Source organism: Myotis myotis, unplaced genomic scaffold (genome assembly GCF_014108235.1).
Source record: "Myotis myotis isolate mMyoMyo1 unplaced genomic scaffold, mMyoMyo1.p scaffold_m19_p_4, whole genome shotgun sequence".
NCBI classification, from domain to species: domain Eukaryota; kingdom Metazoa; phylum Chordata; class Mammalia; order Chiroptera; family Vespertilionidae; genus Myotis; species Myotis myotis.
Window position 1 is genome coordinate 103,345,202 of NW_023416346.1, and position 16,050 is coordinate 103,361,251.

General features: G+C 38.5%; 1 protein-coding gene across 1 annotated transcript in view; it reads left to right on the forward strand.

Moving 5' to 3' along the window:
- Positions 1-16,050, forward strand: part of DACH2 (dachshund family transcription factor 2) — a 728,400-nt gene that overhangs the window by 568,836 nt on the left and 143,514 nt on the right. The window contains exon 5 of the mRNA XM_036304194.1: positions 7,060-7,218. Coding sequence (XP_036160087.1) covers positions 7,060-7,218 — 159 coding nt within the window. The remainder of the gene's footprint in view (positions 1-7,059; positions 7,219-16,050) is intronic.

Here is a 16,050-nt window from a genome sequence, read left to right on the forward strand (position 1 = left end):
TTCAGTAAAAGGTGTATACTCTAGTGGTATGGGCTAAATTGTTTCCTCCCAAAATTCATTTGTTGAAGCCCTAACCTTCAGCACCTCAGAATGTGATCACACATTCTTTCAATAGGTATTTAAGTTAAAATGAAGCCATAATAGTGTACCCTAATCCACTTTGACTGGTGTCCTTGTAAGAAGTTGAAATTTGGACATGCAAATGGACACCAGGTATCTGCACACACAGATGAAAGACTATGTAAGTACATAGGGAGAAGGTGGCTATCTGCAAGTCAAGAAAAATGGTCTCAGGAGAAACTCAACCTGTTGCCACCTTGATCTTGGATTTCTAACCTCTAGAACAACTAGAAAATAAAGTTTTGCCATTTAAGCTAGTCAGTCTGTGGTGTCCTAGTCCATTTAGGCTGCCAAAAATACCACACACTAGGTAGCTTATAAAAAAACATAAATGTATTTCTTACCATTCTGGAGGCTAGAAACTCAAGATCAACATGCTGACAGGTTCATTGCCTAGTGAGGACCCCCCTCCTAGTTCATAGACATTCATGTTTTTTCTGTTTCGTCTTATGGCAAAAGGGGCTCAAAAGCTCTTCATGTCTATTTTGTAAAGGCATTTATCCATTCATGACCCAATCAACTTGCAAATATCCCACCTCTGAATACTATCACATCAGGGATGAAGATTTAACATGAATGGGTGGGGGGACACAAACATTTAGTCTATAGTATTTTGTTATTGCAATCTGAGCAAACTAACACATCTAGAGATGATAGATAGATGATATATGGATAGATAGATGATAGATAGATGATAGATAGACAGATAGATAGATAGATGATAGATAGATAGATAGATAGATAATAGATAGATAGATAGATAGATAGATAGATAGATAGATAGATAGATAGATAGATAGATAGATAGATAGATAGATAGATAGATAGATAGATAGATAGATAGATAGATAGATAGATAGGAAAAGGACAGTGGATACCCAAACCTTTCACATAGTGATAAAAAAAGAATTGACACTAGTTGGTAAAATATTTTTGAAGTATTTTGATAGATTTAAGAACAATGCATGTTATTACAAACTGATAAAGGGGCATAGGGCAATGCATATTTTTTGGCTACAGAAATTTCCAAACTAAGTCATAAATCAGTTTGCATAAACTGAAAGCTGGTAATAATTTTAGTTCAAAAGACAAAAATATGTCCAGAAATGTTATGCCATTGTGATGCAAATATCAAGGATGCCCCACATTCTTCAGTTGCCTTCAGAGTATAGGATGATTTCTTATATCCATACTCAGTAGAAATGGGAACAGCCTGTAACTACCCTCTTATCATTTTTAACACAGTGGTTAAAGAGATGAGAATTCAGATAAATTAATCTAAAGCTCTCATCAAAGCACACACAAAAACACCTTGGAATCCTTTCATGATTAAAAAAATATTTATATTCCAGATTATTTGGAATATATGATTATAAAACATTAGACTAATACAGAAACCACTGTTAAATACTGAATGTAGACTAAAAGATTCTCAATTTATAAAATAAATATTGAAATAGCCTCAGCCTGAGTATTGCTGTATGCCATTGCTGCTGTGATGGTGAAATACCATTTTAATATTTGTGATATAAATTAGTATCTTCCAAATGTCTTTCTTTGTTGATATTTTACTTATAATATTACAAATTACAATTCTGTAATGGTAAGGCAATTTATATCTTGAACATAGTGCTAAATGATGGAGTGGTTCCATTTTTCTCAACAATTGTTTTTTTTTTTAATCTTTGTATGTTCTGATAATAATCATGTTTATTGGCCCAATGTTACTATAAAGAATTCTCAGCATTGCAATGTGGTTACTTTCATCATTTATTAAAATATTCCCCTTCCTACACCATTCCTGCTCATTACAGCATAACAATGTCTTATTGATTTTAATTGTAATTTCAAATTTGTGAATGCTGATTTATGTCAATGCACCAAACATAAATTGCCTCCCTGCTCTTAGCCAATAACTATACAACAACAAGCATCTGTATAAAAAGAGAACAATTAGTGTAATCATAGGGAGTTGCCTGTTTTGAATGAACACACCAAACCTCAGCATGATTAAGGTAAAGATTTCTGGTGCATTAAGCCAGTATATCCAATTCAACCAAATTTCCTACCTTCTAAGCTTCCATGCATGGAATCTGAGTGGCTTATAGCAAGAACTGAACATTTAGCTACTTATAACTTTTTATTTGATTGGAAAATCTTTGTCCATACAGGCAGGAGCAGGTACTTCCCAGCCCTTACATATGATGCTACAAAATCTGGTCTTTCCTTGTCTGGAACTCATCTGGTTGGAGATTGGCAAATGCCTCCATTTTTGAAAAATATTTATTGTTGAGAGTGTTATAGATGTCTCCCTTTCTCTCCCCATTGCCCCCCTCCACTCGGTTCCTGCCCCACCCCAGGCCTTCACCACCTTATTGTCTGTATCCATAGGTAATGCATATATGCATATAAGATCTTTAATTAATCTCTCCCTGCCCCCCCAACCCTCCTCCTTCTGAGATTTGTCGGTTTGTTTCACGTTTCCATGCCTCTGGTTTTATTTATTTTATTCATCAGTTTATTTTGTTCATTTATTTTGATTTTTAGATTCAATTGTTGATAGATATGTACTTATTGCCATTTCTTCTTCTTCTTCTTCTTCTTCTTCTTCTTCTTCTTCTTCTTCTTCTTCTTCTTCTTCTTCCTCTTTTTCTTCTTCTTCTTCCTCTTGTTCTTCCTCTTCTTAAAAATGCCCTTCAACATTTCATGTAATACTGGTTGGGTAATGATGCACTCCTTTAGCTTTTTCTTGTCTATGAAGCTCTTTATCTAACCTTTAATTCTAAATGATAGCTCTGCTGAAGAGAGAAATATTGGTTGTAGGTCTTTGTTTTTCATCACATTGAATATTTCTTGCCATTCCCTTCTGACCTGCACAGTTTCTGTTGAGAAATCAGCTCCCTTGTAAGTAACTAACTGCTTTTCTCTTGCTGCTTTTAAGATTCTCTCTTTGTCTTTAACCCTTGGGATTTTAATTATGATGTGTCTTGGTGTGGGCCTCTTTGGGTTCATCTTGTTTTGGACTCTCTGCACTTCCTGGACTTGTAAGTCTATTTCTTTCACCAGGTAGGGGAAGTTTCTTGTCATTATTTCTTGAAATAGATTTTCAATTTCATGCTCCCTCTCTTCTCCTTCCAGCAACCCCATGATGTGAATGTTGATATGCTTGAAGTTGTCCAAGAGGCTCCTTACAGTATATTGGTATTTTTTGGATTATTACTTTTTCTTTTTGCTGTTCTGATTGGGTGTTCTTTGCTTCCTCGTATTCCAAATTATTGATATGATTCTCAGAATCCTCTACTCTACTGTTAAAACCATGTACATTATTATATATTTCAGTTAGTGTATGCTTAATTTCTGACTGCTCCTTTTTCATGTCTAAAATTCTCACTAAGATCTATGAAAGTCTCACTTAGTCCCTTGAGACTCTCTTTGAGTCTTTTGAAGCTCTCATTAAAAGCCTTGAGCAACCATACTTTTTGTTGTTATTGTTAATTCCTATCTAAGGACATTTTGCCATTGATTTTCAGAGAGAGTAGAAAGGAGAGAGACAGAGAGAGAAACATCTATGTGAGGGAGACACATGAATTGGTTGCCTCCTGCATGTGCCCTGACCAGGGCCGGGGACTGAGCCTGCAACTGAGGTATGTGCCCTTGACCTGAATCAAACTGGGGACCCTTCAGTCTGAAGGCTGATGTTCTATCCACTGAGACAAACTGGCTAGGGCCTTAATCAACCTTATAACCATTGTTTTGAACTCTGTATCTAGTAGTTTACTTGCTTCCATTTCATTTAGTTTTTATTCTGTAGATTTCTTCAATTCTTTCATTTGTGACATGTTTCTTTGTCTTCGCATTTTGGTGGCTTCCCTGTGTTTCTTTCTATATGTTATGTAGAGCTGCTAGGTCTTCTGGACTTGATAGAGTGGCCTTGTGTAGTAGGTGTCCTGTAGATCCCAGTGGCTCAGCCTCTCCTGTTACATAAGCTGGATGCTCCAAGTGCACCCCTGTGTGGGATGTGTGCACAGTCTTGTTGTAGTTGAACCTTGATTGCTGATGGCTTTACTGGGAGGAATTGACCACCAGGCCAGTTGGCTAGAAGGACCAGCTGTGACTACAATGGAAGAACTGCTGTGCAGGAGACACCCCTATGGAGCAGGACTTGCTTTAGTGGGACTTTGGTGCTTACTGAGTCTGCCCCTGAATGTGTTGCTTGTGGATGTGTAGAGTTATAATCTGGTATGGTCTGAAGCTCTCCACCAGGTGCACTGACTCTGGGGCCTCCCAGGATGTGCAAAGTCAGCTACTAACTGGGCCACCCAGCAGGAGCTACCCAGCAATTTGCAGATGGTTGCTACTTATATTGGACTTGGAAGTCCCCAGACTAGGCCAAGCTGTGAAGCAAGGCAGGCTGGTGCTAGTGCCAGAATTTGGGCCTCTTATTGATAGGTGTGGAGCATGCTGATGCCAGCTGATGCTTGTTTAAGAGATTTTAAGAAAGGCTGAAGCCTGAGCCAGGACAGGCCATTCATATGGAAAAGCTGCTGCAAACAGCTTAGTTGGAGCTTCAAGTTGGATGGGGCATGGTCTCCAGGAATCACCACAGTGGAGCTAACAGTGTGGGCCACACTGGTGGGAACTCAGATATGGCTGCCAGTTAGCTCTGAGATGGGGGAGGTCCTAACATAGGAACAATGACCCCCTTGAGCACCCCTGGCTAGAAGAAAGCTGCCCCTGAGATCCTGCCCCAATGCCAGACAATCCAGTTCCTCCCTGAATGTCCTTGGTTCCCCAAATGCCTCCATCCAATGCTGGAGCATAGAGCAAGCAGGACCAAGTAAGTCCGTGCATGGGTCCTTTAAGAGGAATTACTTGGGTCTCCAGCAGCCTCTATGTCACTCAACCACAATTCCCGCTGGTTTTTTACAGCCATAGTTGCAGATACTTCTCTTCTCAGCCCTGGAACCCTGGGCTAGGGGTCTGGTATGGGGATGGGACCCCTTGCTCCTCATGGGAGGCTTCTGAAGCCAAAATATCTCTACCAATTAAAAACACACCACAAGTGGGTGCCATACCAGAGTATTCCGCACCTCTGCCCCTCCTACCAGTCTCAATGTACTTTCTTCTTTACTTCTCTAGTTGTAGAACTTCCATTCAGCCAGATCAGGCAGTTCTGGATGATGGTTGCTTTGGGTTTTGGTTGTAATTTTGATGTAGTGTGGGAGGCAATGAGTACCAGCATTTACCTATGCCACCATCTTGGTTCTTGCTAAGACCCCCATTTTGGATTAGAGATTGACTTTTACACAAGGGGTATTGAAATAGTGCTTAGGAGGATGTAGATTCCCAGAGCTGGCATAGGAGTCAATGAATGGGTAGAAAGGTGTGTGTGTGTGTGTGTGTGTGTGTGTGTGTGTGTGTGTTTTTTTTTTTTAAAAAGCCTGGCAGAGATTCTAGTAGGTAGTTTTCTTAAATAAATTTTAAATCTTCAGGAAGAATACCAATTGGCTCTGAAAATACTTCCTTAAAAATGTTCAACTCTAGAAACTGTTTGTGTAAATGTGGCACTTGAGAGAAAAAGTATAAAAATATTCAACCTTTTTGACTCATAAATTAATTGACTTTAAAGAAATAGTTCAAATGAATGTTGTTATGGTGTAATTTATAATAGTAAAAATATTGAAACAAACTCAAAGTCTGATGTTTAATAAATTTTAGTACATTAAACTCAGTAGATTACTATGTAGCCATTACACTTAGTAAATATGATATCTGAAGCAACATGACAGAGTTTTTACAATGTTAAAATGAGTATCTCCATGAACAAAGCCTGGAAGGGAACTCAAGGAAGTGAAAATAAGTACAATGTTGAATGTTAGGAATATGAGCATGATGATTTCTTTTTACCTTTTTCTTTTCAGTCAATGCACATATTTTACAGAGTGCCCAAGATTCCCAGGCTAAAACTCCACCACAAAACAACATCAATGTTTCAGGCAGCATATGGAATAATCAACCAGGTAGAGATATTAATGTCACAATACCAGCATGGGAATGAGAGCTGAACCACTGACCCCTAGATGAATGAGCCAAATCAAGCATATAGATGGAACTGTCCACACAACCATTCTGTTTTCTAAAGCCAGACTATCTGCAACTGAAGTGACTGGGATTAAACCCTGTACCCCTCTGTTTAAAGACTTTTCCTTAAAAGTATGTGAGAGGAAATAATTTTGTGGTTGTTTCCTATAAGGTTTTAAGCAATGGTTCCATCCCCATAGTATGCCAAGTGCCAAGTGAAATAGCTATAACACTTTAGATCACTACCATAATATAGTAGTCTGTATTTATGCACACATTACTTCACTCTCTAGCATGGATGAGAAAAGGAAAGTACAATTTTAAATTGGGGGCCATGGTTTTATATTTTATCCAGCTTATTCTGTACAAAAGCCTGATGTGTATGAAGAGATTAGCCTTTTGAGGGCTAGACCTGAGAACAAAATAATTGATCATTTAGTCTCTTAAATATTTTTGAATTTTATCATACTCTTAAAAATGAGTGTATTCTTTTTGAATGAAGAGCAACTGTTCTTCATTAAAATATAGCACATGTCTTTCATAGGGTTGAAGCCAGTAGTGTTCAGTTAATGGCCTTCAACAGATAAATGCTTTCAAAAGCTATTCATTATGATTCCAGATTTGTTTAGACTACCTGTAATACAAGCGGCCCCATATTATTAGTGAGAGTTGTTAGTCTTTTCCGAAGCAGGTTAAATCCAAGACTATTGAAAGCTTTGAAAACAATCATGATTTACAATGTTTAATAATATTTTAAGAAGTAATATTAATAATTATAATCCTAAAAAGGAATTTTTAACCATCTTTTTCATGGAATGTTGTCAAATAACAATATGTTCATATGAATGTTTTTTTTAGGTGGAAGTGAATGCTCATGGGATAAGGATAAGATGCAATCTCCTCTTGCTGCTCCTGGACCTCAACATGGAATTACTCATGGAGCCCTGGCTAGCCAGTCAGGCCTTGGGGGCGCTCCTACCCTCAATCCACTGCAGCAGAACCACCTGCTGACCAATAGTACGTATACTATCCTCCAAAAACTTGGTGTATTGAAAAAAATGGAAACCTTGGGCCAATAATGCTAGTCTATTTCTCTTTAATAGGGGTTTTAAATTTTAAGTCAGAAGGGTAGATAAAGACAAATTTATTTGAAAAAGGGTAAGGTTTAGCAGTGCTTTTGTGGTACCACGGTGAGTAATCTGGATCCTTAACCCAGTGAAAGTATAGGGTTTATAGAGTTGAGATAGATTGAAAGGTTATGTAACAGAGTAAAAGTATGTGCTACATCTAGCAGAGTAGTTAAGAATGTTATCTATAGTCATGTAAACTTGGGTTTATAGTCCACATATTTTGAATTTCACATCACTTTTTGATTTTGGAGAAGTCAGCTAACTTTTCCAAGTCTAATTGTCCACAATTACAAAGTAGAAATAAAAATATACCCACTCATTAGAAGGTCTTGTGAGGCCAACAATAATAAAGGAAGTGCTGCCGGCAGTAAAGTACTGTATAACTATTATTATTACTCAGTAATCAAACTACTGCTTATGTATACAAATTCTGTTTTAGATGCTGTTTTTAGAAATGTCAAAGACAGAATTATTTCTGTAGGAAAGCAGGTCTTATGTACATTGCTTGACTAAAATCCTACTCTTTTTACAAATATAAAATTTGAGAGAAGGGGTCCATTATTTTTCCCTAAGATTTTTGTTCTCTCACTAAAACCTAGGATCAAGACAAAGTAATTATGAAATATTTTAATATGCACCAAATTTTAATGAAATTCATAAGTTATTAAGCATAAAAAATAAGTTATGGTGTCTTACTGTAAAGAAGTTAGAATCTCAAGACTGAAATCTCCCACAAAAATTGAATGTTAATTAAGCAAAGGCAAACAAAATTAATGCCAGGAAAGTTATAAATATGTTATGAGAAGTCAAAAAAGGACTGACTAAGGTAGGCATGTCATAAAGGAGAGAAGTTTACAGGACTTCTGTATAAATATTTCTCTCTTTTCCACAACCAGCACGGCTAGAGAGTGTACAGGAGTCCTGAGTAGGGGCGAAGAGGGATTGAAAAAATGAAAGAGACAGACACAAAAACAGTAGGGAAAGCTGGGACCAGGTGGGACAGCTGTCCTCTGATGGAGAGACAGGGACCCAGAGCTGATACAGCGCATTTATTTTATACAGTAAGATACCAGGAAGTTTTACTAAAGTTTAAGATAAAGAAAATATGTGCATTCTTGTGGCTTCTTTGTAATCATCACTTCTGGATGGGCCCCGATAATTGTGTTTGTTCCTGGTGCCTGCCGGATTTAGATAATGAAATCCACCCCCTGGCACCTGAGCTAAAGGTCAGACTGACAACACACCTGCTTCTGGCAAGGTATGTTTCCAGGGCATGGCTCTGCCAGGTGCCACTGGATTCAGACAACAATCAGCTCAGGGGCCTTTCCCAGGCACTCTCTACACTTCTGGTTTATGGTTTGACATGTAGAGCTTAGAAGTTGTCACTCCTGTCCTCATAACAATAAAAAAGTGGAATCAACAACTCTTCTTTTAAAAATATATATATTTTATTGATTTTTTTTTTTTTTACAGAGAGGAAGGGAGAGGGATAGAGAGTTAGAAACATCCATGAGAGAGAAACATCAATCAGCTGCTTCCTGCATACTTCCTACTGGGGATGTGCCCACAAACCAAGGTACATGCCCTTGACCGGAATTGAACCTGGGACCCTTGAGTTCGCAGGCCGATGCTCTATCCACTGAGCCAAACTAGTAGGTCAAGAATCAACAACTCTTAAATCCATCTCAGGTTGAGTTCCCAGGGCCCAGCTATCCCCCAAACAGGAAATATAGGCAGATGCAGAGAACGATAGCATATAGGGAATAATAGCAACAGCTGGATATGTTAGGAGCATTTAAAGAGTAATTGAGTGATGAAGACTCAATGTGAAAATAGCTTTAAAGGTATTTAGGGAGTCCCTACACTTTCATGATTTATACCTCCAGGAGCCCCATCAGGTTTTCCAAGTGAAGACATGAGAAAATCCTACTTATGATCTTATGATTCTGGCAGCAGGGTGGGGGGAGGAGGGGAGGAAAAGTAACCATATCAAAATATTCCCAGTGTGTTATCTTCTTCTTAAAAAATGCCTTCCCTCAAAGGAAATAATTTTATCCAGACTAATTGGTATTATCAGAGCCTTGCTGATCTAGGGAAATGGATATACTAAACTCCAAAATCCTGTAGCAACTGATGTGAAGGAAGGGAATTACACAGCCCCAACACCTCTAGCCTTCTGCATGTGAAAAGAGAATCACACAACTCTAGGTCCCTCTAGCCTTCCTGTCTCACCTACAAGGGAAAAAAGTTGAGTAGCACTTGTGAAAGTTACAGCGTTAAGGACACAGGCTCTCTAAGAGACTAAGACTAATAATAAAATTATAGAGTGCTTATCATCCCTACATATTTTACCATCTCCACAATATGACTCTGTATAATAATAGTGAATTAAACGGAAAACAGGTTGTATTTAATATGGATTCTCTATGGAAAATGAAAGACAGTGGTGGGGAAGTATATTACAACTATTAATACAACAGCTATAGCAAACAGGAAACACAGCCTATCTCTCAGCCAGATAAACATAAAACCTTACACTAAAGGCCTGTATACCGCAGTTACCTTTCCTCACTACATCATTATTGGCTGTAAACAAAAAAATATTAAAAGTTATGGGAAAGGCAAAAAAAAATCACACAGTCTGAAGAGATAAAGCAATCATTAAAACCAAAATTACAGTAGATATTTCAAATTATTAAACCTAGAATTTAAGTTAACAATAATTAATATACTAATAGAATGAAAAAAAACCTAGAAAATATACAAAAACAGATGGGAAATTTAAAGGTGGAAATTCAAAGAATTAAAAGAAACTTTTGGCAATAAAAAAGTGTCCAACAGCTTTCTCAAGATAGCAGCATTGGATACTCACTGCCTAACAAAACCACATCAAAACTTGTAACTAAAATATAGAATAACAATCATTCAAAACCACCTGAAATCTAGATCTAGCTGAACGGAAGTCTTACAACTAGGGAACTAAAGAAGAAGCATGTGGAGACTGATAGGAGGAAAGGAGACGTGGGACAGAATTTCGAACTGGCTGGTCCCACACCCATGTGTGGCAGTTTAAAATCAGGAGGGATATCTTAGCTGTGGAGACCTCCTGTGAAGAGCAAGGGGTCCATGCCCCACACCAGCCCCTCCCCCCCCCCGCCTCCAGCCCAGGATTCCTGTGCCAGGATGTGAACTCCCCACAGCTTTGGTCTCTAAAAAACAGTGAGGATTGTGGCTGAGTGACACAGAGACTGCAGGAGTCCCAGGCAGTTCATCTTACACAAAACCACTCTCTCTGGGTTCCGATGCTTGGGCAGCAGCTTGAAAGGAACCTGGGACATTTGGGGAGGAACTAACTTGCCTGGAATCAAGGAAAGAGCTGGAGGGGCAGCTATCTCCCAGACAGAAGTGCTAGCAAAGGCCAATGTTCCTTTGCTGAGCCCTTCCCCCAACAGAGCCCATAGGCTGCCATATCTAAGTCTCCATCAACCTGGCTCACACTTTTCAACCCATCCTGGTGATATCCTGAGATCCCACTCCTCCCTAATTGTAGGCTCATCCAAGCCATTTCCAATGGCTTTTCCATACAACTGGTCTCTCTTGTCTCATGCTTGGGACTTTCCTAAAGTCTCAAAAAAAACACAAAAACACAAACAAACAAAAAAGAAAACACAAAGTAGCAGTTGGTGTCAGCATGCTTCTTATATTCCAACAAGTTTCGCCAGGCCCGGCACTGGTGGCAGCACAACCAGGTTCAGAGCTTGGTCTCTCCTGGGTACTTCTAAGATCAATATAAGCAGCAGCCAATTGCAGATTGCTTTGTAATTCATGCTGGGTGGCCCCAGTCAGGGAACAAGCAGAGGCTGACTTTGCACCTCCCAGGAGGCCCCAGAGACAGTACACCCAGTGGTCAGCTTCAACCTGAGTTCATTTGCCAGATTATAAATGAACCAAGTTCACTAGTGGTACACTCAAGGGGCAGACTCAGTGAGCACCAAAGCCCCACTGAAGCAAGTTCTGCACCACAGGATCGGCTCCTGCATAGTAGCTCTTCTGCTGTAGTCATACCCAATCCCTACAACCAATTGGCCTGTGTGTCAACCCCTCCCAGTAATCCAATTCAATCAAGGCTCAACTACAATAAGACAGCACACACACCTCACAATGCGGCACACACTGGAGTGCCCAGCTCAGGTGACTGAGGAGGCTGAGCCACCAGTCCTACAGGACATCTACTACACAAGGTGACTGTACCAAGTCTAGGCGACATAGCAAATCTACATAACACGTAGAAACAAACACAGGGAAGTAGCCAAAATGCTGAGAAAAAGAAATATGTCACAAATGAGAGGAAAGGAAAAATCTCCAGAAAAAAAGAACTAAATGGAATAGAAGCAAGAAAACTACCAGATAAAAAGTTCAAAACAAGAGTTATAATAATGCTCAAGGAACCTAACAATAGCTTCAAGGAACTTAGTGAGAATGTCAAGGAACTCAGTGAGAATATCAATAACATAAAAAGGGACCAGTCAGAAATGAAGCATACACTAATTGAAAAAATAATAATTTACAGGGACTCAATAATAGAATAGAGGACATCAAGAATTTGAAATATGAGGAAATAAAAAACACCCAATCAGGAGAGAGAGAAAAAAAATCCCAAAATATAACATACTGTAAGGAGCCTCTGGGAAAACTTTGTGTTCCAACATGCGCATCATAGGGGTGCTGGGAGAAGAAGAGAGGGGGCATGAAATTGAAAACCTATTTGAAGAAATAATGACAGCAAACTTCTCTTACCTGGTAAAATAAATAGATCTACAAGTCCAGGAAGTGCAGAGAATCCCAAACAAGATGAACCCAAAGAGGCCCACACCAAGACACATCATAATTAAAATGCCAAAGATTAAAGACAAAGAGAGAATCTTAAAAGTAGCAAGAAAAAAGCAGTTACCTATAAGAGAGCACCCATACAACTATCAGCTGATTTCTCAACAAAAATTTTGCAGGCCAGAAGGGAATACCAGGAAATATATATTCCAAATGATAGAAGGCATGGACCTACAACCAAGATTACCCATCAAAGCTATCATTTAAAATTGAAGGACAGATAAAGAACTTCAAAGACAAGAAAAAGCTAAAAGAATTCTCATGACCAAACCAATATTATATGCAATGTTAAAGGGTCTTCTTTAAGAAGAAGATTAAGAAGAAAAAAAGATTTAAAAATATTAATAATAAAATAATAACATGGCAATAAATACATATTTATCAACAATTGAAACTAAAAATAAAAATAAATGAACAAGGCATCTAATGAACAAAATGAATAAAGTAGAGCCACAGACAGGGAACAGACTGATGAATCTCAGAGGGAAGGGGGAGGAATGAGGACAGATTAACCAAAAACTTACATGCATACATGCATTATCCATGCACACACACAATTAATAGAATGGTGAAGGCCTATGGCAGGGTGAGATCTGGGTGGAGGGAGGCAATGGGAGAGGAAAGGAGGGACATCTATAACACTCTCACAATAAATAGTTAAAAAATAAATATAATATTTCTGGAAAAAATGTCCAAAAAAATGAACAATGCTTTTTCTGTGCCCATCAGTACACTGGACATGCTTTAGGAAATAATTTTTAACTTTATAGATATGTCAATCAAAAGTCCTAATTGAAAAACCAAGCAAAAAACAAAAAGGAAACAAACAAACAAAAAGAACAGAATATTCAAGAACTATGTGGCAATTACAAAAGGTGTAGTATACAACATGTAATGGGGATACCAGAAGAACAAGAATGAGGGTATGTAACAGAAAAACTATTTAAAGTAACAATGACTCACCCTGGCTGATGTGGCTCAATTCAATGGGCATCATCCCATGCACAGAATGGTTACAAGTGCGATTCCCTGTCAGGGCACATGCCCCAGTTACGGGCTTGATCCCTGGTGAAGGACTTGCAGGAGGCAGCCAATTGATGTTCTGCTCTCACATTATGTTTCTCTCTCTAAAAAAAATCAACTTAAAAATCCTTTTTAAAAAATAAAGTAACAATGACTTAAAATTTTCCCAAAATTAACAAGATATATCAAATTACAGATCCAGGAGTCTCAGAAAACACTAACATATATCTATAGCTATAGCTATATAGATGGATGGATAGATAGATAGATGATAGATAGATAGATAGATAGATAGATAGATAGATAGATAGATAGATAGATAGGTAATAGCTAGCTAGCTAGATCTATATCTATCTATCTTTATATAGATTACAGTATAGTTAAACTGGGAAATGAAAAACAAGGAGAATATTTTGAAAGAAGACAGAGAGAGAAAAACCTTCCTTACCCATATAGGAACAAAGATAATAACCACATTGTACTTATCTTCAGAAACCAGGTAAGCAAGAATAGAGTGATATGAAATATTTAGTGTTGAAAGAAAAAAATACCCACCAACCTATAATTCTGTATCCAGAGAAATTTATTTTTTAAAGTAAATAAGAAATAAAGACATTTTCAGTCAAACAAAAGTTGAGGAAATGTGTAACTGTACCAGTTGATCTGCCTTGTACTAAATGTTAAAAGAATGTCTTCAGAGAGAAGGAAAATGATATAGGTCAGAAACTTGGATCTACATAAAGAGAAAAAGAGTGTTACTGAATGAATATATTAAAGTAAAACTACAACTCAAAAAGTCTAAATCAGAAAGAAAAAGAAAATCTAAATAAACCAATTACTGGTAAGGACATTGAATCAGTAATAAAAAATATCTCAAATGAGAAAAGCCCAGGAACAGATGGTTTCAATGGTGAATTTTACCATATATTTTAAAAAATAATTAACACCAATAATTTTCAAACTCTTCAAAAAGTTGAAAGGAGGGAACATTTCCAAACTCATTTTATGAGGCAAGCATTATCCTGATACTAATATCAGAAAAAGATACTACTGGAAAAAAATAAACCAATATTCCTGAAAAATATACATATAATTTTTTTCAATAAAATACCAGCAAACTGAACTCAGCAACACATTAAAAGGCTCAAGTGGGATTTATCCAAGGAATGCAAGGATGGTTAAGCATATGCAAATCAATATGATACCTTACATTAATTGAATGAAAGAAAATAATCATTTTATCATTTCAATAGACACATAAACGTCATTTGACAAAGTTCAACATCTATTCATGATTATAACTCTTTACAAATTAGGCATAGAAGGAACAAATTTCAACATAATGAAGACCATATGACAAACCCACAGCTAATATATTCAATGGTGAAAAGTGGAAAGATTTTTCTCTAAGATCAGGAACAAGACAAAGGTGTCCACTCTTACCACTCCTATTCAACATAGTATTGAAAGTCCACTTAAATATTTTAAAAGAAGTATAATTAATATAAGAGACAAAAGAAAAAGGAATCATATAAAATGCTCACATAACACCAGAGAAAATAACAAAAGTGTGGAAGACAATATTTTTAAGAAGAAAAATGAATAGGAAACAATAACAATTATGGTAAATCCTTATACAATTATAAGTAATCACTTTAAATATTATTGTACAAAATATACCAACTGAAAGCATAGATTGTCCCATGTCCTCAAGTGACCTGGGATGTTGATGTCTCTGCCATTATTTAAATGCAACATAAGGCCCAACAGCATGGTTCAGTGGTTGAGCGTTGACCTGTGAATCAGGAGGTTACGGTTCGAGCCCTGGTTGCTGGCCCAATCCCCAGTGTGGGGCATACAGGAGGTAGCCAATCAATGGTCCTATCTCATCATTGATGTTTCTATCTCTCTCTCTCCCTTTCTCTTTGAAATCAGTAAAAAAATATTAAATAAATAAATGCAACATATATCTTTTTATATAATAAAAGGCTAATATGCAAATAGACCAAACTGTGGAACAACCAAACAACCATTTGCTATGACATGTGCTGACCACCAGGAGGTGCATGCAGAACATGGCAGTTGTTCGCAGCAGGTGGCAGAGCATAGAATATGGTGGACACCAGCTGCGGTGGGATGGTGGAGCAGGTGAGTGAGGGTGCTAGAACAAAGTGGGGCACTGCTTGCTGTCATCGGGGTGAGCCTCTGGTTGTTACTAAAAATCTTTGCTCCCACATGCCATGGTTCCACCCTGCACTCACACCTGCTGCTGGTGCCAGGCCCACCCACACCTGCTGCCGGCACTGGTCCCGCTCTCACCCGAAGTCTGGGCTGAAGCTGCCGCTCACACCCACTGCTGGTGCCCAGCACCAGTCCTGATTGCTCGGCACCATCAGCAGGTGAGAATGTCAACTGCCAGCCCAATCACCCCTGAGGGCTTCTCCACCTCCCCCTGCTCCTGAGGGGTGATCCGGGCAGTGGTTGCTGCTTGTACCCACTGGAGGCGCCAGCCCCACTCGCACCCACTGCTGGCACCGGCCCCAGTCACTCTCTGCCATCAGTGGATGCGTGTAGGGCCAGAGCCATCAGTGCATGGGAGTGGGAACAGGGCTTCCTACAGATAGGAGATTGAGTGCTGTGGCAACAGGGGCGGGGTGGGGGTGGAAAGGATGGGCCAAGACCCGCTCCTGTGGCCACCACAGCCTTGTGGCCCACAGCTCCTTTCAACATGCACGAATTTGTGCACTGGGCCCCTAGTATATACATAAAGGCCTAAGTGACATTTATGACTGAACAACCTAATGACTGG